General features: G+C 34.2%; 4 protein-coding genes across 6 annotated transcripts in view; 1 reads left to right on the top strand and 3 right to left on the bottom strand.

Annotated features, from left to right (window-relative positions):
• Positions 1–23,281, bottom strand: part of DEF8 (differentially expressed in FDCP 8 homolog) — a 49,392-nt gene that overhangs the window by 4,029 nt on the left and 22,082 nt on the right. The gene's annotated exons all lie outside the window — the stretch shown is intronic.
• On the top strand, positions 157–1,349 carry CIAPIN1 (cytokine induced apoptosis inhibitor 1). Its single transcript, XM_066295240.1, has 4 exons — positions 157–430; positions 494–856; positions 975–1,105; positions 1,166–1,349. The coding sequence occupies exons 1-4, from the start codon at positions 298–300 to the stop codon at positions 1,277–1,279; spliced, it is 741 nt and encodes a 246-aa protein (XP_066151337.1). The 5' UTR covers positions 157–297; the 3' UTR covers positions 1,280–1,349.
• On the bottom strand, positions 1,290–12,131 carry LOC136346238 (glutathione S-transferase 1-like). Of its 3 annotated transcripts, none has more exons than XM_066295241.1 (4): positions 11,907–12,131; positions 8,220–8,544; positions 1,798–1,998; positions 1,290–1,751 (listed from the first exon to the last, which is right to left on the bottom strand). In XM_066295241.1, the coding sequence occupies exons 2-4, from the start codon at positions 8,358–8,360 to the stop codon at positions 1,416–1,418; spliced, it is 678 nt and encodes a 225-aa protein (XP_066151338.1). In that variant the 5' UTR covers positions 8,361–8,544; positions 11,907–12,131; the 3' UTR covers positions 1,290–1,415. The 3 variants fall into 3 exon arrangements, with proteins under 3 accessions (XP_066151338.1, XP_066151340.1, XP_066151339.1); XM_066295243.1 differs by having other exon boundaries at positions 1,290–1,748; positions 11,907–12,129; XM_066295242.1 differs by lacking the exon at positions 11,907–12,131 and adding an exon at positions 8,622–9,345.
• Positions 15,983–20,012, bottom strand: LOC136346333 (uncharacterized). The gene is made up of 6 exons (XM_066295404.1): positions 19,806–20,012; positions 19,550–19,756; positions 19,192–19,494; positions 17,087–17,275; positions 16,840–17,040; positions 15,983–16,779 (listed from the first exon to the last, which is right to left on the bottom strand). The coding sequence occupies exons 1-6, from the start codon at positions 19,944–19,946 to the stop codon at positions 16,465–16,467; spliced, it is 1,356 nt and encodes a 451-aa protein (XP_066151501.1). The 5' UTR covers positions 19,947–20,012; the 3' UTR covers positions 15,983–16,464.

Genomic DNA, 23,281 nt, shown 5'->3' on the forward strand with positions numbered 1-23,281 from the left:
GCCTGGTGACGTATAGCAGCTTTTCTTCTCATTGGTCAACAACATTTTTCTATTTAGTTTAATAAATTTTAAATATTTAAGTAACATAATCCTCAATGACTGTCGTTTAGTGATAATCCGATTTTAAGAAAGCCATCTTGAAACTCAAAACAGAAAAATAAGGCAAATCTATATAAAATTTAAAATACAATTAGTTTTTATACAGAAGATATTAATCAGCTGAGCTTTGGACATTTGACATAACCTTAAAATATTTGTATTTATTTTGTCTACTCATCTGTATAAGATTTAATAAATATGGCCTTTTTAAGTGATTTAGACCCTCTTCAGCCTCTGCTGATTGTTGTCAGTGATGATGACAAGTCTAAATACATAGAACAAGTTCAAGACTTCGCTTCAGTGAAATTCTCTTCACCTCAAATTCTCAAAGGTAAGCCAAGCTTCCATACTGCTCTGGCTACTAAAAGATTACAGCCATTTCCCTATTTTGCAGATATTGAAAAAAACCTTTTTACCAATATAGTCCTAGACTTAAACCCCGAGCAAGTAACTCCGCAAATTCTTTCTATCCTGCTTTCTATGTTAAAACCTGAGGGGAAAATTATATTCCCTAACCTCAAAGATGTTTCAGCAACAGAATTTTTGTTGAAAACTAATGGTTTTGTAAATGTCTCTGTAAATGAAACCAGTATTATAGCCTCAAAACCGAAGTATGCAGTTGGATCTTCTTCAAAACTCAATTTACAGAAACCCAGTGCAGTTTGGAAGATTGATGACGATGGGGATGAGCTTATTGATCCTGATGATCTTTTGGATGAGGATGATTTGAAAACACCTGATCCAGCAAGCTTGAGAGGTGAGTCTTACATGTTCAAAAATTTTAAAATGCTTTAATAGAAAATGTTTCAATGAGTTTAACTGTTTTACTCTGGATGAGTTTTTAATGATGGTTTTGATTTACATCATTACAAAAGTGTGTGGTACAACTGGCAAACGTAAAGCCTGTAAGGATTGCTCCTGTGGCTTAGCTGCAGAATTAGCAGAAGAGGCTCAAGCTGAAAAAGTCACTGTTGCAGATAATGAGCCAAAATCCTCATGTGGGAGCGTAAGTTATATTTCTCTTTCTTATATCAGATTAATTATTGTTTTATTTGAATTGTTCTAGTGTTATTTAGGAGATGCTTTTCGTTGTGCAACTTGTCCATACTTAGGAATGCCTGCATTTAAACCTGGAGAGAAGATCACACTTTCAAGTTCCTTGTTAAAAAGTGATATATAAAAATTTGAGACATATTTGTGCGTTTATTGTAATATATGTTTTTGCATCAATAAATTAACAAATGAATAGATATAGTAAGAGTAGCCTAAGAGTAAAAATTGTACAAAAAATATCACAAACTTAATTTGCGAGAGCTCTACTCGCATAACTCTTTCGTCCTGGGTCGGCCCAGTTTTAACTCTACCAAAGCGTCCAATTTATTAAGGCCAACACCGTTGGTCTCTTCATAATAATCCAAATTCTTGCACATTCTATACCAGTGCGACAAATTCGGATATTTCTCTGTTGATATGGGGGTGATAACTGTGGCGGTGCTCACAGAAGCCACGCAGCACAAGTCTGCTACAGTTAAATTATCGCCAATCAAGAAATTCTTGTTCTCCAAAAACCCGTCTAGTAGTTTATAGGATTCAGTAATGGCACTTATTTTCTCGGCTGGGATTTCCTTTTCGTTCTCTACGACGATTTCCTGCTGGAATAGAAAAGTAGAGTGTTTCCTCTGATTTTCTTTTACTTACAATAACTCCGTCCACTCTAGGACTGAGAGTGTCTGATTCAAAAAACAGCTTTTGGTCCACTTGGTGCTTGCTCTCCGGATCTTTTGGGTATAGAATGTCGTCTTGGCCATATTTCTCTACCAAATAGCCTAGAATGGCATGAGTGTCCCAGCTTAAAAAATCTCCATCCTGGAGAGTGGGTATCGTGTAATCTGGGTTGATCTGCAAAGCAAAAGAAAATTTCATTGCATAATTAAATATTCATGTAGCTCTATAAAAACGGTCTATAAATGAATGTTTTAGTCATGTTACTGCGTATTAATGGCAACATTTCGCTTTCATTTGGAGACACTTCGAGAAACTAATTGCCGCACGTTATGAATGCCTAAGCAGTAAACGGCATATTAATTATTTTGAAACATAAAATATATATGCATTCCCAGAAGGAGTGTAAAACGGCAATTTATTATAAAATTAATTAGAACGGGTATTAGAAATTTCATTATATGCGAGGAAGACTTGGTGGTGTAATTTGCCCTCCTGTTGCATGGAATCGATAATATTACTCTAGCTCAGCAGTTCCTGTTTTCCTCTCCATCATCGCTTGTTTGAATAACAACAAATTGCATATGATTGGTGGTTTAATTAAGTATATACACTTGTGGTGCGAAATGGCTGCTGTAGGTTATAAATAAATTGACACATAAATGGCCTTTTGAATTTAGAGATTTTAATTTTATTGCGTGGAAACCTCGTTTATTTCGGAAAAGGAAACCCAATTTTGTTCTTAGCCCCGTCAAGGATACCTAATCCTTTGGAGCGTTCGTTCCTTTAACCATTCAATTTCACACTGACTGGCTATGAGGAGGGAACTATTTGATTATCGATCCCGAATCCTGCTTATTTACACCAATATAAACTTGGATTAGGTGGATTTTCTGAGCCACAGAGTTTGTTGGAATATACCACTTCTTCGGAATAATTTACGAGTGTGTAGCTGAAAGAGGAAGCGGGAAAAGTTTTCCATATGCAAATGCAAGCTGGAAGTTTGCGGATGCATATTTCAAAGGGATGATACAAGAAGAAAAACGAGTCAAGTGCATGCAGGATGAGTAAAACACATTGTGTATGTCAAGACGAGGTTAATGCGGGAATTTTATCTTTTTGAGTTGCAGGTCACGGAAGGAGAATACATTCTGAAACTTGAATGTTTTTAGTGGCAGGCTAAAAACCACATCTTTTTGGTAAGTTTCTCTATTAAGAATTCCGTTGTAAGCCCCGAAACCTTCAGGCGCAGCCCCATATTAATTACTTTTAATTTAAAACTGAAGCTATTAGCAAAGCTTTCTGGAGGTAAAGTTTGTCACACGGGCAAACTTCAACGAGGGATTTATTATACCCTGGGAACGCAACGAAGTTTTCCTCGTCGAAAAACCTGAAAAGTAATAATAAGTTTTCTCCATTTTTAACAGAATAATTTTCCTAACATTTAGTCATGCTGATGGCACAAGACACTAAGAACCCTTTTACATAGGGTGTTTCTTAATTAATGATAAAAAATGAAACGGGTGAATCATAAGCTTATTTTAAGATAAAAATTTTATATGAAGTCATATCCTAAATTGCACACATTTTGATTTACAGAGTTGAGTTGAAGTTCATCTTTTTTCGATTTTCATTAATTTCTTTGTTATTTATAGAGATATATAACTCAAAATTGGCAGTAAAATCATTTCAGCTTGTTCGTAATGCTAAAATGATTTTACTGCCAATTTTGAGTTATATATCTCTACAAATAACAAAAAAATTAATGAAAATCAAAAAAATATTAACTTCAACACCCTGTAAATTAAAATGAAAGCAGTTTAGGACATGTCTTTATATGCAGTTTTAACATTAAAATGAGCTAATGATTTACCCATTTCATTTTTTATCATCTATTAAGAAATACCCTGTATAAAAAATATTTTTCCGCATTTAAAGGAGTTGCGAAGGCTGTTGAGGGGATGGTGGGTACCTGTTTCAATTTCCAGTATCTACCCTTTTTTCCAAATTGCTTAGGGCGATGGCTATCGATCTGTAGGCTCGGATTTGAGGGCGAAAATGTGTTTTAAAAGGCGAATTTACCTCTGCCAATATTTGTCCATATAAAAGAACATTCAGACCCAAAATTTCGGACGAGCCTTGTAATAAAAAGCGCCGTTTATTCGAAAATAGAAAAATAAAAGGTTATTCGTCATGCCTAAAAATACAACCTTTATTTCATTATTTCATGACTCGATCTGAAAAGGGCTTTTGTTTGTTGGTCACGCAATCACCCCTACGTTACATTTATTATTAGGTGTAAGTAGTCTAAATCCCTTGTTTTACTATTAGTATTCTCTGTTTTCTACTAAAAATACATGAGAATTATTGTGAAATTTCATACCCCGAGTCACCACATAAAGCGAGATTAATTTGTCTTCTAAAAATACTAATGGACACCATTATAACTCACTTTATTTGTTTTTTTGTACACATCGCTAGCCGGCAAATATTTGAGCTGCAGATTCCAAACGATAAATTATGTTCTGTCCGCGCCACTTCAGTGTGTCCCGAAAATGCAATAAACTGAAATAGAGTAGTAAACTGCTAAACGGTTTTAGGCCTGTAATTTTCAAATCGATATTTATTCGTCCGTAAAATGACAAAGAAATCGAAGAAAAATAATTTATAACTATTTATTTAGACCTGGATTTAGGATTTCGCAACACATGGATTGAGAAAAATGACTTTAAAATGGTGTAGCCGGAGAGACTTCTTTAATTTTCTTCTAAATTTATACTATCTCTTCATTTCGGAAGTTTTAACCGGCTTTTAGACGCCTTTAGGCGGATATTCGTAACGCGAAATGATTTTAACATATTTAGAACACTTTAGGAAGAAATTTTGTGGCTTTAATAAACTTTTGGCTGACGACAAAGAATAGTATACCCTGTGGTTCTAAATTGTAACCCTTTCTGTCAATTTTTTAACAAATGATTATTTTTTAAACATTAGAAAGCAACATTAAATAAGTATAATTGGTTATAGAAAATAGAATAAAAAGAAATATGTCAGCACAAAATCGAAAAAAAAAACAATTTCTTATCAACAAAGAAGTTTTTTCGTTATTTACGTACTATTTAACTGACTTGTATGGCATTTTTTACCAAATTTGTCTTTTTTGCAAGGATTGATAGATTTCGAATTACATTTTATCATTGAATGTACTTTTGGAACACCGTTAATTTGTGGTATAATTTGATCCATTGTTCAATTTTAAAAAATCGGCCATTTTTTGCTATCAGTGACGTAAGGAACATTAAAGAAAACAAATATCAAAAGGTAGTATTTTTTATCCTATTTAATGCTGCTTTGGAATGGAAAATAATAATAACAGTAAGTAACAATTTAGAGCCGCACGATGTTATGTAGAATGTAACATGTTATTATGGAGATATTTCAGGCGATGATAGTACTTAGAAAAATAATAAAAATGGTAATAGATCCATGGTGAAAAACCTACCATTTTCGATATACAGGAAGGCAAAATTTCACATTTTTTCACATATTTTTCTTACGAATGTCGTGAGTTAAATCGTTGAAGTTTCGTATATCTATCTTCTTTGAGACCTTCATATTACCTCTGATATTTGAAAACTCAACAGGATAATTATTTTTCCCTTATTTATCTTACATTCTTAATTTCCATCGATAAATATTTTTGCAAGTTCTACAAAAATCCTGTAAAAGATCAGAAAGTTAAAGAATCGAATAGGCAATTTGATATCAAATTTCATACAGTACGTTCTAAAAAAGATAAAAAGAATAAAAAAGTGCATGACCCAAAAAAATAATTCCCAGTATGCGGTTACTGTTGATTTTTACAGTTTGTTTTAGAGGTTCTTAGAGAAAATAGGTGTATGAAATTTAAACTATTTGATTTGAAACGTATGACAGAAAAATGTAAAACGTAAGAAAAAATGTGAAACTTCGCTACTCTGTACACCGAAAATAGTGGGTTTTTGCTTATGGGTCATCAGCATTTTTTTATTATATTGCAGAATAATATCGTCCTCTGAAACACCTTCATCATGATATCTTACATTCTGTTTAACGAGTGTGGTAAGTAGGTTATTACCGCCCGTAAAGGATGGAAAACCGACCTGGTAAGACATATTTCATTTGCTTGCGGTAATAACCGAGTAATAAGATAATCTGTGCAGAAATCATTGAATTTTTGACATAAAATTATAAGAAAGTATATGTAAAGTTCTAAATATTTCCCTGTCTGTTAAAATCAGCTTGTCAGGATTGGTCATGTGTTTTCTCAGTAAGTCACAGTCTGATAAAGCTCTCAAAATATCTCCAAAATTTTTAAACCCAATTTATAACAACGTCAATCACAAATAATATATTTTTGATTATAAAGTTTGTTAAAGCTTTAAAAATTCTTTTTAAAGTCTTTTAAATTTATGTTACACCCTGTCAAAGTCAGCTCGCATTAAGCTTGTTTGGATAAAACGCACCATTTTCTAAAACATAATTTGTTAAATGCGTCAAGATGTTTCTTAAAGTACATTAAATCTTCCTTTTCTTAACTACAACGCCTTTAAAGCCTTCAAAATTCCATTTAAACTCTATTAAAAATATTTAATAAGGTCTCTTTATGTTGCGGCTACCTATGAAAAATGTGTACTTTGTGAAGATTTGCTAAAGTGTTCTAAAGTCGCTTAAGGCAAGACACTTTAGATCTACTAAATCATGCACGTATGCGGAAATATATTATTTTTAATTGCATTCGAATAAGTGCGGTAGATACTACTTACCGTTCGGTTATAGATAAATTGATTTTTTAGAATTTATAAACGATATATTAATACATAAGTCTACCAAATTAATAAAAGTGAGTTTCAATAAGATAAAACAGCTTTGTTTAAAGTAACGTAAACAGGCTGTAGGAGACTTCAGAAGGCTTTAATGAAGCTTTTGTCATAAGAAAGGGAGATCAGAAGTTTGAGGATACTTCCCAAAACTAACAGTAAGTAATGTGCTTTAAAAAGATGGTCAATCTTTGCAATGCTTGCCGTTATCGTATTTTGAGGAGTTCTATGGATTGAAGTTATCTTGCCTTAAGCGACTTCAAAGCAGTTCAGCAGTTTTATTGAAAATATACATTTTCTCCGGGTAGACTTAACGCAAACTGACTTTTTGAAAAAGACTTTATGAAGCAAAAATTTAACAGAGTTTGGAAATGTCTAATCTTAAAAAAATGATTTTGCAAACTTTAACGTATTTGTCGTTAAGGAAAAGTGGATTTAATATACTTCAGAGAACATCCCAAGGGATTTCACAAATTGTGTTTTAATAAAACATATATTTCATCTAAAAAAACTTAAACCGAATCGACTTCAACAGAATTTAAACCAAATTTAAGTGACTTCAAGAGGATTTTTTAAGACTATAACACTTCATATTGAAAGATAAATGTTAATTCGTTGTGGATGTTAACGTAAACTGGGTTTGATTGGCTTTAGCGAACGTTTTATTTGCTTTATTAGACTGTGACATAATAAAAATAGGAGAATAATCCTAACAAATCGATTTTAACAGACTTCAAAACGGGAATTTTTCCAATTGCATACACATTTTCTTACAGTTTTGATGCCGAAAACAGCGCGCTTTTCGCACGGGCTCTCTCGCTAGGTGCAATATTGTTATTACTTTTAAAAACGTATATAGAGGACTTCCGTTCCCAGAAAAAGTAGTTTTAATATTTTTCTTAGACGAACACAAAAGGTTGTTCATGGAAATGAAGCAACTTCGTATTCTTCTAAAGAAACTCGTGTTTGCACTTGCAAAGACGTAAACTTTCATAATATGAAATTCGTATTTCTTTCGAACCAATTTCCTTGAGAGCTGCATGTGAATAGGTAAACACACACATTCACTGATCCGATGCCTTGGGACTGTTTTCAGCAGTTACAATTACTATTATTCTTAATTTTCCTGCAAATTCCTCTATCGCTGCTTTACCAAGAAGTCCCAATTTACCGCTCTTGGGTAAAAGTTTTAATTACTTAACGTGTTGCAGTATAGATGCATGCACCTCCTTGCACATCGATATATACTACCATGTTCAAATAATATTCGCAGTAGCCCCTTTTGTTTCCTTTAGTTGCTTATTTCATCTATAAACTCCACAAAAGAAATCTGGTGAGGTTTTTTTACCTTTGTAATAATTGCTTTTAGCTCGGCATTTGCGTTTTACGGTTTATTTCCACGAATTTCCTAAGGGTATAAGCGCGGCCTTCACCGAGCACCCCTATACAACACGAACAAAAAGTCCTTTGGAGCATTATCGTAGATTGTGGGTAATGCTTTAGGGAGGGCCTCTTTAGTGCGTTTAACATCTCACTTACCTTCAAAAGCTCTTCATCGCTATGTTCCTTGTTATAAACATTCACATCCACAGTCTCCAGGTCAAGTCCCAGGACTTTGGCCGTCAAAAGAACCGCCCGAACTCCATGATGCATGTCGCTGCCGAAGAGCTTTGGTGGCATCCTCCACTCGATGCACACTGTTAAGGGCCCCTTTCCCTTCAAAAAAGTCGCTTTTCGCACCGTTTCCGCACTGTTTTAAGTGTCGAATAATACGTTAGTGATGCTGTCGGAAGAACGGTACTGTGATGGACTCAGTGAGCCATCGCGAACGTCCTTCGAATAGTTCAAGCTTGATGTGAACGGCCTGGAAGAGATTATAATGTGTTTTTAAATTAGAACTTCACCCGTTTTTTGTTGTGGAGAGTCATTTATGGTTTTTACCATGATTGGAAAATTAATCGCGATGATGATGCGCGATGTTCTCTGGGTGAAGAAGCGGTACAGAAATCACGGCACATTGGGAGATGCTCGGCCGAGGCTGCATGTTTTTAATGGAGTTTTTTCGTCAAGGTTTTGCTGAAACTCATATATTCACGTATCTATTCTTGAAATTTGTCACGAGACTGAAAAATTGAATTGTCACGTTGTATATTAAAGTCCCGTTTTTGCTATGACCGTGATGCTAAAACTATATTTTTTGATATACGGGGTGTGCGATTCTGGAGCACAACTATGAGGAATCACGAAACATACGAGGTAGGTTAAATTGGGGCAAAGCTGCGCAATTTAGAGTTCAATTATATGCTGTTTAGAAATTCGAAAAATCGCAATGAAAAAAACCGAAATTTCAGAAATACCTTTTTAATTTTTCGTCGACACATTTGGCGAAGTAATTCAAAATTATTGATACTTCAATATGGAAAATTTATCTCTTTTAAAACACGGGCATTTCATATTTGAAATCCCACGTTTCGATTTTCGAAAACCATCATCAACTTTATTTTTTGTTTTGGACGCAATATTGAATTTTTAAATTTTCTAATTCAGGTATTTTCTCATTATCATGATAATATATGTGAAAAGCCAATGTTGCAGTTTGGTGCAAATATCGTATATTTTGTGTTTGCAAAGAGTATCTTAGAATTGATAATTTTGTTTCCAAAATAGGATGACTTTTTTTTTTTACTTCTCAGGACAATTGAAAAACAAAAAAATATATGTGTTCTTTTTTACTTTTCATGTAGAGTACATCTTGTTTTTGCATAAAAATGAAAGTTCGTCCAATTTATCATAAAAAAACGCAAGAACTTGAAAAAAAATTGTAATTGATGCAAAAACGGTATTGCTCAATTTAAAATTTTAACAACTCAAGTTTTGAACTTTCGAAGGACGAAAATCGTAATACCTAAATTAGAAAAATTTTCTTCTTTAAAAAAAAAACAAAAGAATCACATTTTAAAGTGTCATAAAATGACATGTTAGGTTTTAGTACATACTCTATAGCCAGTTGACATTGTGATAAAATTTTAAAATGTTGTATTTATAAACGGCAACGAAGCATTATAATACTTTTCTTTTTTTTTTTTCTTTATTTTTTACAAATTCATAACCCAGCAAACGTCAATATATAAAATAAAAATAACAAGGAAATATAATATTTCAATTGGGCAAGAACGAGATCACGAATGGGATAAGTCATGACGACTTATCCCATTCGTGCACCAAAGTGAAAGGGATGAGTCAAATGTGCTTATAGTTTCGTTGGTTATTGAGTATTTGTCTCGTTTTTACGTCAAACGATAGCTTATGCTTCATAGAAGATTGTGGTACGAACAGCTCAAAATTATTTTCTGTATCTTTATAGAAATTTGATTGAGCCTTCGAATGTAACATATCATTGTAATCAGAAAAAAAGTTTTTATTCAAAAAATTGAAAATTCCAAATGACGCTCAAAGAAAAAACAAAGTTGATAATGGTTGCCGAAAATCGTAACGTTGCCATATAAGCTGAGAAAAAATAAAAAAATTTAAAAATAATTTTCGTTTTCTTCGAATATTTCCGAAACTCATTGGAATTTTTTTAATTTTGAAATGACATGTTTGAATTTCAAATGGCGCCAACTTAAACGTCCTCATGTCTTTCATGAATATAGACATAATTTTCAACACTTTTTAAGAATAGTTTTTGTCACTTTAAATTCTTTAACTATTTTTTTTTAATATGACACCTTGTGTATTATCAACTATTGTGAATATGTGCATCACAAAGAAAAATACCTCCTTTAGATTTCTATTCTTTTTCGAGTAATTTGACCCTTTGAAAGATCACGACTTCAAAATTTTAGAAAAATAATTCAGTAATTTTTTCCCATAAAAGACCACCCTGTATATTATGTGATTTTTTGAAATTAATACCGATTACGGTTGATTTGTTCACACACAGCCGTGTATTGTTTTTCAAGTAATTTCCGATTTATGAAGTCACGATTTAAAAATTTTTGAAAACTGTTGTCGCAATGTTTAGGACGCTAAAGCACTATTTTTTCATATAAACCGTTCGGTGTATTGTCTAATTTTCTGAGTAGACTTTTCATAAAATTTACCAGTAAAAATCTCTCCTAAATTGAAATAGATGAAGTTTTCGAATTCGTAATAGAATTCGATTTCGATTTGTTACGAACTTTCATATTACAATGCGATGTATCATTGTTATACGTATCAGTTATGGCAAAACCCTTCAAATAACTGCAGAGTTTGCAGCATCCATAAAGCAATCTACATAGGTGCAACACAGCGGCGTATCTAAAGTTTGAAATATATAAAAACTATTCATGCAGAAATATTTCCTTGAATTTTAGCTTATGACTCTTTCGATTTTTTAGAGGTAAAAATTGGTCAATTGGTTAAACTCTAAAATGAACAATTTGCAAGGACTTAGTTATGTGTGTGATTTTTTAGGGGAGTATGATGGTTCAAGAAGGAAGAAGTGTTTAAATTGCTTTAAAATTTAAGTCAAATTTGACGCATTGAGCATCTTCTGGAAATGCAATTTTGTACAAAGTAAGTGCATATCTTGATTTATTGTGTGTAGGATTTTTAAAAAAGTTAAAAAACTTCTTTAGTTTATTTTCAAAAAACTGTTGAATCGAAATAGGTAGCTGTGTCTTCAATATCTGAAGAAAACCTTTCACGATGCCTTTGATTTTCTTAATAAAATTAATAAAAAAGTGCGAAATTTGATATATAAAGTGATATTTTCTGACACTGAATTTGGAACCAACACAATGGTGTACTTTGGATTTTATTTACTGGCAAAAATGTGACTAAAATAGATATTTTTTCATGTCCAGAATTTCCGCAAAATCCTTTTTACTGTTTGGGTTTGATTGTAGTGTGTCTAACACAGAGGCGTATCTTGAGTTTTCAACTGCCAACTAATATAAAAAAAAAGTTTTAAATTAACGTGTGAGTTTTTACATGCATGGAACAGGTTACAGTGTGTCCTAAAGCCTAGTTAAAATTGAAAATTTGCTATTGGTGTTAGTTCAATACGATGGGAAGTAAAATTGTGACCGAAAAAAAAATGTGTCAGTGCAGGCGCAATAAATCCTCAAACCCACTGCATTCACGCGGTCATCCACCTCAAACCCTTCCACCCCAAAAACCAGTTTTACCATAAAGGAAAACATAGAACAATCGACTCATGGCTTGATACTACCAACAAACCTTAATCGTACTACAGACAGCACAAATATTAATAGCACAAGTACAGAACGCTGGATAATTGGAAAAATCGAGTGTCCGGCAAAAACAAAAGCCGATGCCGCATGCCGCGGCGCGCGATTCGCGTTTGTCTCCGATGTTCCACTGTTTCCCGAACCGATATTCGACTGTTTCAGCCGACCCAAACCCAAAACGCCGGCGGGATGCACTTTCAGTGTGTTGAGCTGGCGGAGGCCAGAGAAATCAATAAAACGTCGCCGCCAGTTTTCTGGATTTTAATCCAGGAGCAACTTGATTCCCAAAAATTCTACAGAAGAAAGAAGAAAGAAAGTACGAATGATGTCGTTATCACGTGAATGTAATGTCAAAATGACGAAGCTCAAGTGACTACGCTGACGCGGTGGTGTTATGTCAATGTGGCTTCACCACAACATTATGTGCCTTAATTTCGATATTTAGATGAAATCAAAATGTAACGTCAACCTGACGTACATATATAAAGGGTCATTCACACAGGTTTTCCAAAAGTTTTACTTTTTTAGGCTATATGGGAGTCTATTATGGCTACGTTTTAAAATTATTTTCATATTATACAGCATGTCCCCAAAGCGCTAAAAGTATTAAATTTTTATTTTTTTTTCAACGGAACTTTATGTATATCATTTAATTTTTGGATTTTCTGATCAAACTAAATGTCTTTTAATGAGGTTTAAAAAACTTGAAACTTAATATTTTTTAAATAATTCAAATTTTATGAAAATTTAACGTAATTTTCATGTTTTAAATACTTAAGAAGCATTTAAGTATGTAAGCGTAATTTACAGTGGTGTAATAGTATATCACAATTTATATATCAATTATAATAAACTTGCCATCTTGTATAGGGTGTCCAAATATTAAATCTAACTAAATAAGAAATTTACGTATCTATAATTTGATTAATTTAAATACAATGCCATATTTTTAACTTGCCAAGAATTGTCATTTTTAATTACCTATCAAATGGTATTAGGGCGGTTATAGGTAAGTCTTCCCGTTTTTACAAAATACGTTAAATAATTGTTTTCATTGTTCTTTACGTCATTTGATGTTTTATTAATTTAAAGTTATAAATTATATATCAACTATAAAATAAAAAAAGCAAAATATTGATGACCGGTGCTCGCTTGACTCTTTCTCATCTGACTCATCGTTTGTTAGTAAAAATTAAAAACAGTCTACATGCACGATATTCTCTAAATGGTTTTAACAATATTAAGTATATCCTAAGTATTATTTATTTGTTATAAAATTATTAAAATTGTTTGAATTGCAGGCCGTTTTGATTAAGACATAATTGAGCTCGTCTGTCCACTGACGCCTTAATACGGTGAACTGTTCCAGGTACATTTTCGATTTGTGTGCAGGCTGCCATCAACCTTGCAAGCAACTCCTCTTCACTGGCAATAAATCTTACATACATTAAATTTTTTATAGGACCCCCCTCAGAAAAATCAAGGGGATTCAGATCAGGGGATCGCGCCGGCCAACTCATTGGTCTTCCTTGGCCTTACTAGTGAATAGGAAAAATCTGACTAAGGTATTGCCAGGCAAGCAAAGAAAATGCTCAGGTGCCCCATTCTATTGAAACTACATTCATTGTCTCACATTTAATGACACATTATTCACAAATGTAAATGCACGTCTTCAAGTACGGCTGATGTAAATTATGCCATTAGAATTAATTTACTCACTTAAACAAATTAGCACATTCAATAAATTATTTATAAAGAAAATTTACTTAATGACACAACATTAATTTTTGGAGTGGTCATAACAACGTAAACCGTAATGCGCCAAATTGTTGACAGCTGCTTTTTCGATTTGATTCAATCGTTGGACTTATTACCGAATCTTGTGGATATGCATATCATTTATGCATTTAGACAGTTTTTATTTTGTGTTTTTGCAAACGATGTGTCGGATGAAAAAGAGGAAAGTGAGAATTTTTCGTCAAATGAAATGATATTTTCAAAAATATATTTTTTTTTTTAGAAAAAGCCGTGGCGCACCATTCTTTTCTTAAAATCTGTGCTGAGACTCGTCTGTACGTACGCCACTGGTAAAATTAAAAATAACCTGTTTTGCACAAGCAAATGTGTCTAAATTACTTGTCAAAACATGTCAAACTTCATTTACATATTACACGCAGTTTGGACGATATAAAAGTCGGATTAAAAAATTTTTTTTTTAACTTTTCATCTACTTAAGAAAGCATTATTGGTCATATACCGGGTGTCCACACGACCCCTGGACGTAGAACATTAACGTAGAAAATCGATTTTTATTTTTTGGCGCCTGCATGGTTTATCTAATTGAAAAACTTTTACTTAGAGGTGATAGTACTCAACTATTTCGTAATTTTTTCAACCCTCTAATTAGAGCCGTTTTGGCCCATAATGCCTTCAAATTTCGAAGCTTTGAAATCGTGCGCAACTGTTCCAAGCCACGATTGATCAGATTGGTACGATGATCTCTTAGAGTGATTGCTGTAAACGTTTTTGTAAACAATGTTAAATATTTTTATTTTTGTTCACTTGTTTGGTTGAACTTTAATATGTAAGTGGTTGTTTAATTTATTTATTTTCACTTTTTCTTCCTCACCTTTAAATATAAGGATAAATAAAAAAAAAAGAGAATTTATCTGAGATAGGGCTTTATGATTATGTTGTTGGCGCCTTTGTGTTTGTTTAATTCTGACCTTGACCTATTCTTGACCTCTGATTCTAACCAATCGTGGCCATACGGTCACGCGGAACATTAAAATCTTTGAAATTTGGAGGCGTTTCGAGCCAAACTGGCTTTAACTAGAAGACTGAAAAAATTATGGAATGATAACCGGTCTTGAGTATTATGAGCTCCGTGTGAATGTTCTCCAATTGGATAACCAATGCAAGCACAAAAAAATAAAACCCCATTTCCCACATAAATCTTCTATGGTCAGGATTCGCCTGGACACCCGGTATATGGTATATGTGGGGAACCACATTATTTTTCAATGTACTGTCATCTAATGAAATATTACGAAACATCTATAGGACGACCTGTATGTGACTTCTATATGGGGCCACCGAGCAGGATTATTAAAGCGTGGTAATGTGGCGTTTGTAAGAGGTGAAAATGACCTCTTACATCGTCTAAACTCTTCCATGAAGCTGCTCTAGCTATACAAAATAAGATAATTTAAAAATGTATTTTGTTTTCGCCTGACTTTATATTGGCCCCTGTACTAAAACTGTTGCTGGCTCGTACTTTTAACATTACACGGAGTTGTCACAGGGGGATGATTGCCCCCGGGTTAGTCACAACGATCATGGCCTTTTCCATCCATCAGTTTCGATCTACTTTTGCAATATTGCTTTAACCTTTCACGAGGCGCTCAAAGCCAAATTACATATTAATGCCCTTTGAGGGAGCTTCGGAGGTAAAATATTTGGGATTCCCGGGGTCGTTGGCCCCCTGGAAAACCTGGCAACACCATCGTAAACGATCTGCTGCAGTAAACGAGATTTATCGGGAGAATTTAAATGAGGTTTCGATGAGTATTGTGTAATAGGGTGGTTGAATGCGATGGGGTCGTCGAATACAGGTGTTTTTGTGTTTAACTGGATTGGAGGTTTTGATTGATCGATGATTTGATCAATCATGGAAATTATTGGAAATGTATCTAGAAATTTAGAGATTGAAAATACGATTGATTTTTTTTCTAGAAACAAGGTTCGGAAAGACTCACTCATGAGTTTCAATTCACAAGTTTAAGTTTTCAAGTGGTTATTTATTTTTGAATATTGCTCACAAATTATCTACAATATTTGTTTGATTTAGACTCACGCTCATGAGTGAGATGTTTTTAAATAACTCGTGTGTCAATTCTGTAACTTATACAGTAACTGAGAAAAAGATGTACCATATGGGATTTTTTTAAATTTGATTTTATCAGATTTTTTTTAAGTTTGTGCATACCTTCAAACTCAAAATACCGTTTACAAAATTTGTATGTCTTATTTCATATGGGGAAGATCCGAAAATTATGAATACAGTTCATGAGTGAAGTGCCTTTATTTTTTCTTTTAGAGGAAACATGTATTATGAAAAGTTGTTTAGAATTAAAAGACAAGCCCTATAATGAAGTTTCAATTTTCTAATAACGTTAAATGTATTTTTTAATCGTCTTTGAAATCAAATTGGCATATTAAATATATTTGTTTTATTTTCTATACTGGGTAAATCATTAAAAAAATCGAATGGAATAATTTAACTCTAAAACTCAATTTCTGAGGTGTTTAAAATAAGTGCAACCAATTTTCTGAATATTTGCTCTCAATGTAGCAATTTATAGCATGGTTGTCCCGTAAGACAAACTCTCCACCCTCCAATTCAGCAATTATGTGGTAAAATTCCTTAGAATTCAGTTTTGAGCAAATTTTCACAACAATGGTTTTCGCACAAAAATTATAATCGGACAAGTTTATAAGGGTAAACTGGACAGATATTTGAATACTACAAACACTTTATTTCCTTATTAAGATACCAGTTTCGTCTCTAAAACCTCCAGCACCTTTTTCAACCCTTCCGCATTTACCCTTTCCCAGTAGGGTAAAGCCTGCATTTTCCTGTACCACGTTCCGACCCTCTGGTGCTTTCCAACTTTCATTTTCAAATAGCTTGTTGATGAAGACAAAGTAGTGGCAATACTAAAGTCAGCTATAGTCAACTGTGCTCCAGCTGCATAAGAGCGACCTTCAAGGATAACCTCCAAGAGGTCATAAGCATCTTCTAGTGTTTTTACCAAATGAAGATTTAACGGTTGTGGTGAGGGAGCTGTTACTATGGATTTCTAAATAAACGCATTTCTTAGTTCAATGTAAGTCCTTAGAAAACAGTGACTTATGCTTACAATGAGGTCATCATGTGCAGCAAATAGAATTCCTGTATCAAATTGATTCATTGCATCTACCAAAGCTCTTTGAGCTGGGTCTTTGGGGTATAAACTATCATCAGTTCCATATTGGTTGACCAAATAAGCATTAATGGCATGACTGTCCCACACGGTTAAATCTCCATCCAGCAGAACTGGCACTTTGCCAAGCGGGTTAATCTAAAAATTCTTTCTAAGAAAAATTTTTAAAGTTCTCATAAAATACCTTTTGAAATTCTGGTGTTTGAGTTTCTCCTTTAAATAAATCTATTGCCTCAAAATCCACGTTTTTGAGGCCTAAGGCCTCGATGGTCAGCAGTACCGACCGCACACAAGGGCTGACCTTTGCTCCATAGAGTTTGAGTGGCATTGTTGGAAGTTGTGGTAAAACTGACGTTGAAGGTGGAAATAGGTTTCAAACTTATGGTAAACCTGATGGTGCGATAGATGGAAATGAGTTTCATGGTTGTGGAATAAATTAGTGATAAATAATGTAAATGTGAAAGACTGATAATATGAATATTAGGTAGTTTTAGTGAAGGTTAAAGGAATTATTAATAAGCCGTGAACAAACAAAATGTGAATTTAATGCTATTTAACGAAAATTTATTTATTTTTTGAAAATGCGTTAAATTGTAAGGCATAAGAAGAACTCAAGATTTCCTGATGACGCAGATCCCTTTAAGGTATGTGTAATAAGAAAGTCACAAATGGTCTCGTAAAGTCGAATTTTCACAAAGTAATTTTAAAAATTCGCAGCATTCTAAAATTTCGTACCAGCTTGTTCATATCTACCAGAGTCAGTGAATCACAAAATTGACTTTTTCGAATTTTTTCCAAAGTTTTCGCAACTCTAGATTTGGAGATTCAGTGCGAAATACGGAAACACTATAGGAAAATGGATTTTTAAACTGAAACACTCGTCCTACACGCAAATTAGTCGGACTAAAAAAATATCTGACATCTGTCCTGTTAGATAAGCTTTATTCGACATCGACGAGAATTTTTTAGTTCAATTTCTTTTTGAGAAAAACTATCAAATACGAGGATAGTCCCAGAAGTACTCCATATTACAAAGGTCTAACTTTAAACAGCTTGTGTTTAAAGATTGAGGGTGCTCCATTGATTTCTGTTTATTTTTGTGCAATTTTAAGCAGAATATGGGAAAAATTGCTCATCGCTACGTGATTCAATGCTTTCATCTAAAAGATCTTAGTGCATCCAACATCAAAGCGGAGTTAGATGCTACTTCGCTAACAACTGGAAAATATTGGATGGTAGAGTTTAAACGAGACGGCCGTACAAGGTGCCAAGGCAAACGCCGCAGTAGACCTCACGACACTCCAGATTTGACCCCTTTAGATATTGTGGTGAAAATCCACAAAACTATATTGGACGATTGTCACCTAAAATTACGCGAATTAGCAGACATGATAGGCATTGGAAAAAATACTGGATATCATATTATGACCGAACCCTTCGTTCTGAGATAGTTGGATGTACAATGGACAAAAAGAGTGCCGTGTCGATGTTTCAAGGCAATGTTTCGAAGCAACAAAGCCGCGTTTTTACATCGATTCATAATAATGGATGAAACGTGGGTCCATCAATTCACACCAGAGATGAATGGTCAAAATAATGGACTTAAGGGGAAGAATCGGGTCCAACGAAATCGAAAACCGTTTCATCTGTCGGGAAGGTTGATCGTCGGTGTTTTAATATGCATGTGGGATGATTTTTATTGACTATCTCTCTCACGGAAAAACAGTAAGCGGAGAATATTATACAAATTTATTACAGTGTTTGAGCGAAGAAATCAGGAAAAAGCAACCGCATTTGGCGAAAAAAATTAATGTTTCATGAAGAGAACGCATCAGTTAGCTCATTCGTCATTGCAATGGTCAAAATCATTCAACTCGTTTTCGAATTGTTCCTTCAGCCATCCTATTCGTCAGATTTAGCCCCTTCAGACTACTTTTTTTTCCAAACTTGAAAAAATGGCTGAATTGGAGAGAAATTTGCCAATAATTAAAAGTTGGAGTCTGAGGTTGATGTCTAATTTGAAACATTCGAACCTTTTCACTATAAATAGAGCATAGAACAACGCTTGGAAAAGCGTATCATAGTCAAAGAGGGCTACGTTGACAAATACTGTAATCTTTTTAATAATTTTTTTGCTTTAAGTGTTAAAAGAGGTTGAAATTCCGGCTTTTATTCATGAGCTCCCTCTTAGCAACTAAACATCAGTACACGCCAGTAAAGCCCAATTATTCCTCTTTAACACTGTATTTCACCAATAACATTAGTTACGTGGATAAAAGTCAGTTTCTATTTTCTTAAACAATCAATCGCGATTTTTTTGTAGCTCTCCAGCCCTTCAACATTGCTCTCGTAACAAGGAAGCTTCTGGAATCTTTCCACATATTTCTTCAAGTTAGGAAATTCTTGGAATGGCTCAAGGACGCTCCAGGTAGTCACCGATGTAATAATACTAAAATCAGCAATGGTCACGTTGTTTCCAGCCACGTACTGAGTTTGCGATTTTTCCAGGATTTTATCCAGAATCTGGTAAGCTTCTTTCAGCATGTCCAGCTGCGCTTTTGAGGGTTGGACTCCGTGAAATATCAACGGCCTCTTTACGTTAAAGAATGATATTATTGATGCATGTTTTGATGTTTATCATACTTACAGAGATGTAAAGTCCCCTGACAAACAAAATACTGGAGTCAAAATGAAGAATGTGATCAATAACAGCTCTTTTTCGGTGGTCATCTTTGGGGTACAAGTGGTCATCTTTGCCATATTTGCTTACCAAATAAGCCATTATTGCATGGCTGTCCGCGAGGCAAAAACCATCTTCTTCTTCCAGAAGAGGCACAGTATGTTGAGGATTTTTCTGTTGACTTGTAATTATGCATACAACTAAGATAATCGGTTTAACTAACCTGCAAAAAACTGTCTTCCATGTTCTCAGCATTTAACAAGTCTACAGGCACAAGTTGCAGTTCCACCCCCAAAACTTTGGCACACATTAAAACAGCCCTTACTGGAGGACTTGCAAGGATACTGTAAAGTTTTGGGGTCATTTTTTCTCGGTATAGTACTATGCACTGTGTATTAAAGCGACGGTGAACGAAGACTAAATCTGTTTATTATGCGCATATATATTTCATTGTGCCACTTTAATTTGACTGAGTTTACAAAGCACACGCAACATCAGATTTAATACAAGTTTTATTTGCTGCAAAACGAATACATTAGAAAGCTACACTTGAGATAAGTTCAACGCCCCAATTTCTTGAAAGCTGCATTCACCCTTTCATTATATTCTCCCGAATCTCTTCCATTTTCCTTAAAATAAGGGAGCTCCTGGAATCATTCAACGTATTTCCCAAGTTCAGATAATCACCATAAGGGACGAAAATATCCCATGTGGTCAGGAATCTAATACCATAAAACATTAATAGTGCTAAAACCTGTAATAGACGCATCGTCCCCCACTATACACAGGGTGTAACAAGTCAGTCTACGTGTGGGGATCTCGGGAACGGTAAGAGATATAAAGTTGGTTAAATGGAGGCAAAGTTATGTGTTTTGGCGCTCTTCGATAATTCATTTGGGATTTAAAAAAAATCTGAATTCTCTCGGAAATATCCGATAAAACCTGAAAATTACGATTTTGGTTTTGCTCAAAAAACGCGAAAACTATTATTCGGAGTAAGCTGATAATGAAAGATTATTAGAGCACTTTTTGTCTGACTTTTGTTGGTGTGATCGGTATTTTTACTCGACTATTGATTTTTCATGTGTCGTAAACTACTTTGGATTTTCTTACAGGCACTATCTTTGATTTTAACGAAATTAGAATCTATATATTTCCTTTCCAGCAATGTATTGTGTTCTAGTATTTTAGTGGATTTTATATGAATGAAACTAAAAAAACCTTTTCCATCTAAGGAGTGTTGAATTGCGTTGCTATGTGAACTTAAAAAAATCTAAATTTTCGGTTTTCACCGAATATTTCTAAACGTATTTGGACTTTTTTTTAATCGCGAATAAACTATTGCTAAACGCCAAAATACGTGACTTTGGCTCTATTTAACCGATTTTCTATTTCTTACCATTTGCGAGATCCTCATATATAGATCCGAATTTGTCACACCCTGTAGAGTTTTCAATTATTCCAGGGGTGGATTGGAAAGCTTCTTTCATCAGATTTGGTAGTTTAATGTTATTAAAGAGCAAAGAATTTTAGATAAAAAGTGCTGAGAATTCCGTTTGTGCTTCTAATTAGAAAAAAAAATGAACAATCCGGCTTAGAGGCATAGAACCTCTAGCTTTACTTGTACTGTACGGAAATATAAAGGTCTCTAACACACAATATTAGAGTCAAATTGGAATTTTTTCTGGGATGGTTTTTGGGTTACAAGGGCTCAGCTCTGCCATATTCGGACACCAAATGAGTCATTAGTTGGCATGGCTATCTAGAAGCCAAAAGCTTCCAGGAAGCTATGTAACTCAACCCCACAGGAGGACTTGCTCGATGGTCAACGAGGCATCGAAGTGAAGTTGTTCTGGGATCATTTTATGGAGTAGAAAAGGTGTTTGCTGTATTCGGATATCATATTCGGCTTATCTGGAAGGCTTTTATGATAGCCGTGTAACCGACCTCACAGGAATACATGTTGGAATTTCATAGAGGAGTAGTTTTGGGGCTATTTTTTCTGGATGTCAGCTAAAGCGACTACTTCAGGTTTCATTTTATTAAGTTTTGATGTAATTACGTTTACAAGTTTCAAGAGGAGAGGGGGCGGGGATTGTGACCAATTTAGAGCCGCATGGTATATTGAAGATTTACCAAGTAAACCCACTACCACGATATTTCGTGTAAATCAATAATTAAAGTGGTCATATGATGTTTTCCTTATTCTTGTCAGCGATAAGAAACCCTGAAAAACAAGAGAAGTTTCACGAGTCGATGGTATGCTTAATTCGATTATTATTCAATTTAGGATTCATGTTGATAACGAGGTCAACTCGTGAATCATAGCACAAGTTCTTATACGAAAAACTGTGGGATTATGAAGTCCAGATCTTGAGAGTCACCAATGAGCCGAGCTTGAATTAATGACTTTATCTTGATTGGTGCTTTTTAAAACTGTTTTTTTAATCTAAATCTTTACTACTACTCCCCTGGTGATTCAATTCCATCGATCCTATGTCTAAAGTACTTACTCCATTAAAGCAAAAATAAGGCCAAACTAGGGTGAACGATGAGTTATTTAGCTTAGAAATAATTAAAAAAAAATGTTTTTAATCAAAAAGTAAAGTGTGATTCAAATATAGACATGAAGCACTATGGACCACCACCTCCAAGGGCGCATATTCACCTGTAGCAAAAATAGAGCCTCAATTATGACAAATTATGAATGATCTTACGCGGAAAGAGTGGTGGTCTCTGTGAGAGAAAAAGAGAAAGAGACGCAATTTTTCTCTAATTTAATCACCTCCCTGTCTCTTATGGTTTACAAAGTGCCTGTAGAGTGCATTCTTATCCAGGACAGCCTGTATAGAGAATATTCTAATTGACATTTAGGGTATTTTAGAACTATGGGGTCAAACTTCTAGAGTTTGTTAAGTGCCATATTAGAAGAAGTCCGAGTGTAAGAACCCGTGTCCACAAATGTGTCCTTAAGGTGCTATGACCTTATGATACTTTAAGACAGTTATGCGTAAAAATGTGTTTTATCGAGCTTTAATACGGTGTATTTTAATTTGTTTGTACAAAATAACGCTAGTGAAATTATTCAAAATATTGTCCTTGAACCTCATTGCATTTGTTTAAGCTACGTACATGGTTTCTGCGGACATGGCTAAAATTTTAATAATAGTTTTGAACTTTAAGTACCGGACTGACTCGTGCAATCAGGTCTTGCTTTCTTTACACTTTTCATAAATCAGAGATTTTACATGTCCCCTCAGAAATAAATTTAAAGGTGTTAGATCGAGTGACCTCAGGGGCCGCAGAACTGGAGCACCTCTGCCGATACAACGTTATCCAAATTAATGTGCCACACTAACAATAAAACATTTCTGTTAACAGTGTTGGGGAAGATAAACATTTAGCAAAAAGTACTTAATAGATGTCGTCAAGCTCAAGAACGACATTTTGAACTATTTTTGTAGCATTATTTTGTACAAAGAATTTAAAGCAAAACGTACTAAAATTCGATAAAACATATTTTTGTATATAAAAGGCTTAAAGCATCACGAGGCCATAGAGCCTTAGGGGGGCATTTGCGGACATGGGTCCGTATACTTGGATGTCTTCTACCGTTGCACTGAACATTTCGTTAAAATTTTACTTCGTAGTTCCGAAACATCCTATAGATTACTAGTATATCTCCTCTGGCCATCGAAA

Source organism: Euwallacea fornicatus, chromosome 22, assembly GCF_040115645.1.
Source record: "Euwallacea fornicatus isolate EFF26 chromosome 22, ASM4011564v1, whole genome shotgun sequence".
In the NCBI taxonomy this organism is placed as follows: Eukaryota; Metazoa; Arthropoda; class Insecta; order Coleoptera; family Curculionidae; genus Euwallacea; species Euwallacea fornicatus.

Excerpts from the sequence above, each read along its gene's own strand:
- LOC136346333 (XM_066295404.1), bottom strand. The coding sequence starts at position 19,946 with ATGACCCCAAAACTTTACAGTATCCTTGCAAGTCCTCCAGTAAGGGCT. Across the intron at positions 17,276-19,191 it reads CGATTGATTGTTTAAGAAAA|AACCTATTTCCACCTTCAAC; the intron begins TAGAAACTGACT and ends CCATAAGTTTGA. Across the intron at positions 16,780-16,839 it reads CTGCACATGATGACCTCATT|AAATCCATAGTAACAGCTCC; the intron begins GTAAGCATAAGT and ends GCGTTTATTTAG.
- LOC136346238 (XM_066295241.1), bottom strand. The coding sequence starts at position 8,360 with ATGCCACCAAAGCTCTTCGGCAGCGACATGCATCATGGAGTTCGGGCG. Across the intron at positions 1,999-8,219 it reads GCGATGAAGAGCTTTTGAAG|ATCAACCCAGATTACACGAT; the intron begins GTAAGTGAGATG and ends TTTGCTTTGCAG. Across the intron at positions 1,752-1,797 it reads CTAGAGTGGACGGAGTTATT|CAGGAAATCGTCGTAGAGAA; the intron begins GTAAGTAAAAGA and ends TTTCTATTCCAG.
- CIAPIN1 (XM_066295240.1), top strand. The coding sequence starts at position 298 with ATGGCCTTTTTAAGTGATTTAGACCCTCTTCAGCCTCTGCTGATTGTT. Across the intron at positions 431-493 it reads TTCACCTCAAATTCTCAAAG|ATATTGAAAAAAACCTTTTT; the intron begins GTAAGCCAAGCT and ends CCTATTTTGCAG. Across the intron at positions 857-974 it reads TGATCCAGCAAGCTTGAGAG|TGTGTGGTACAACTGGCAAA; the intron begins GTGAGTCTTACA and ends TCATTACAAAAG.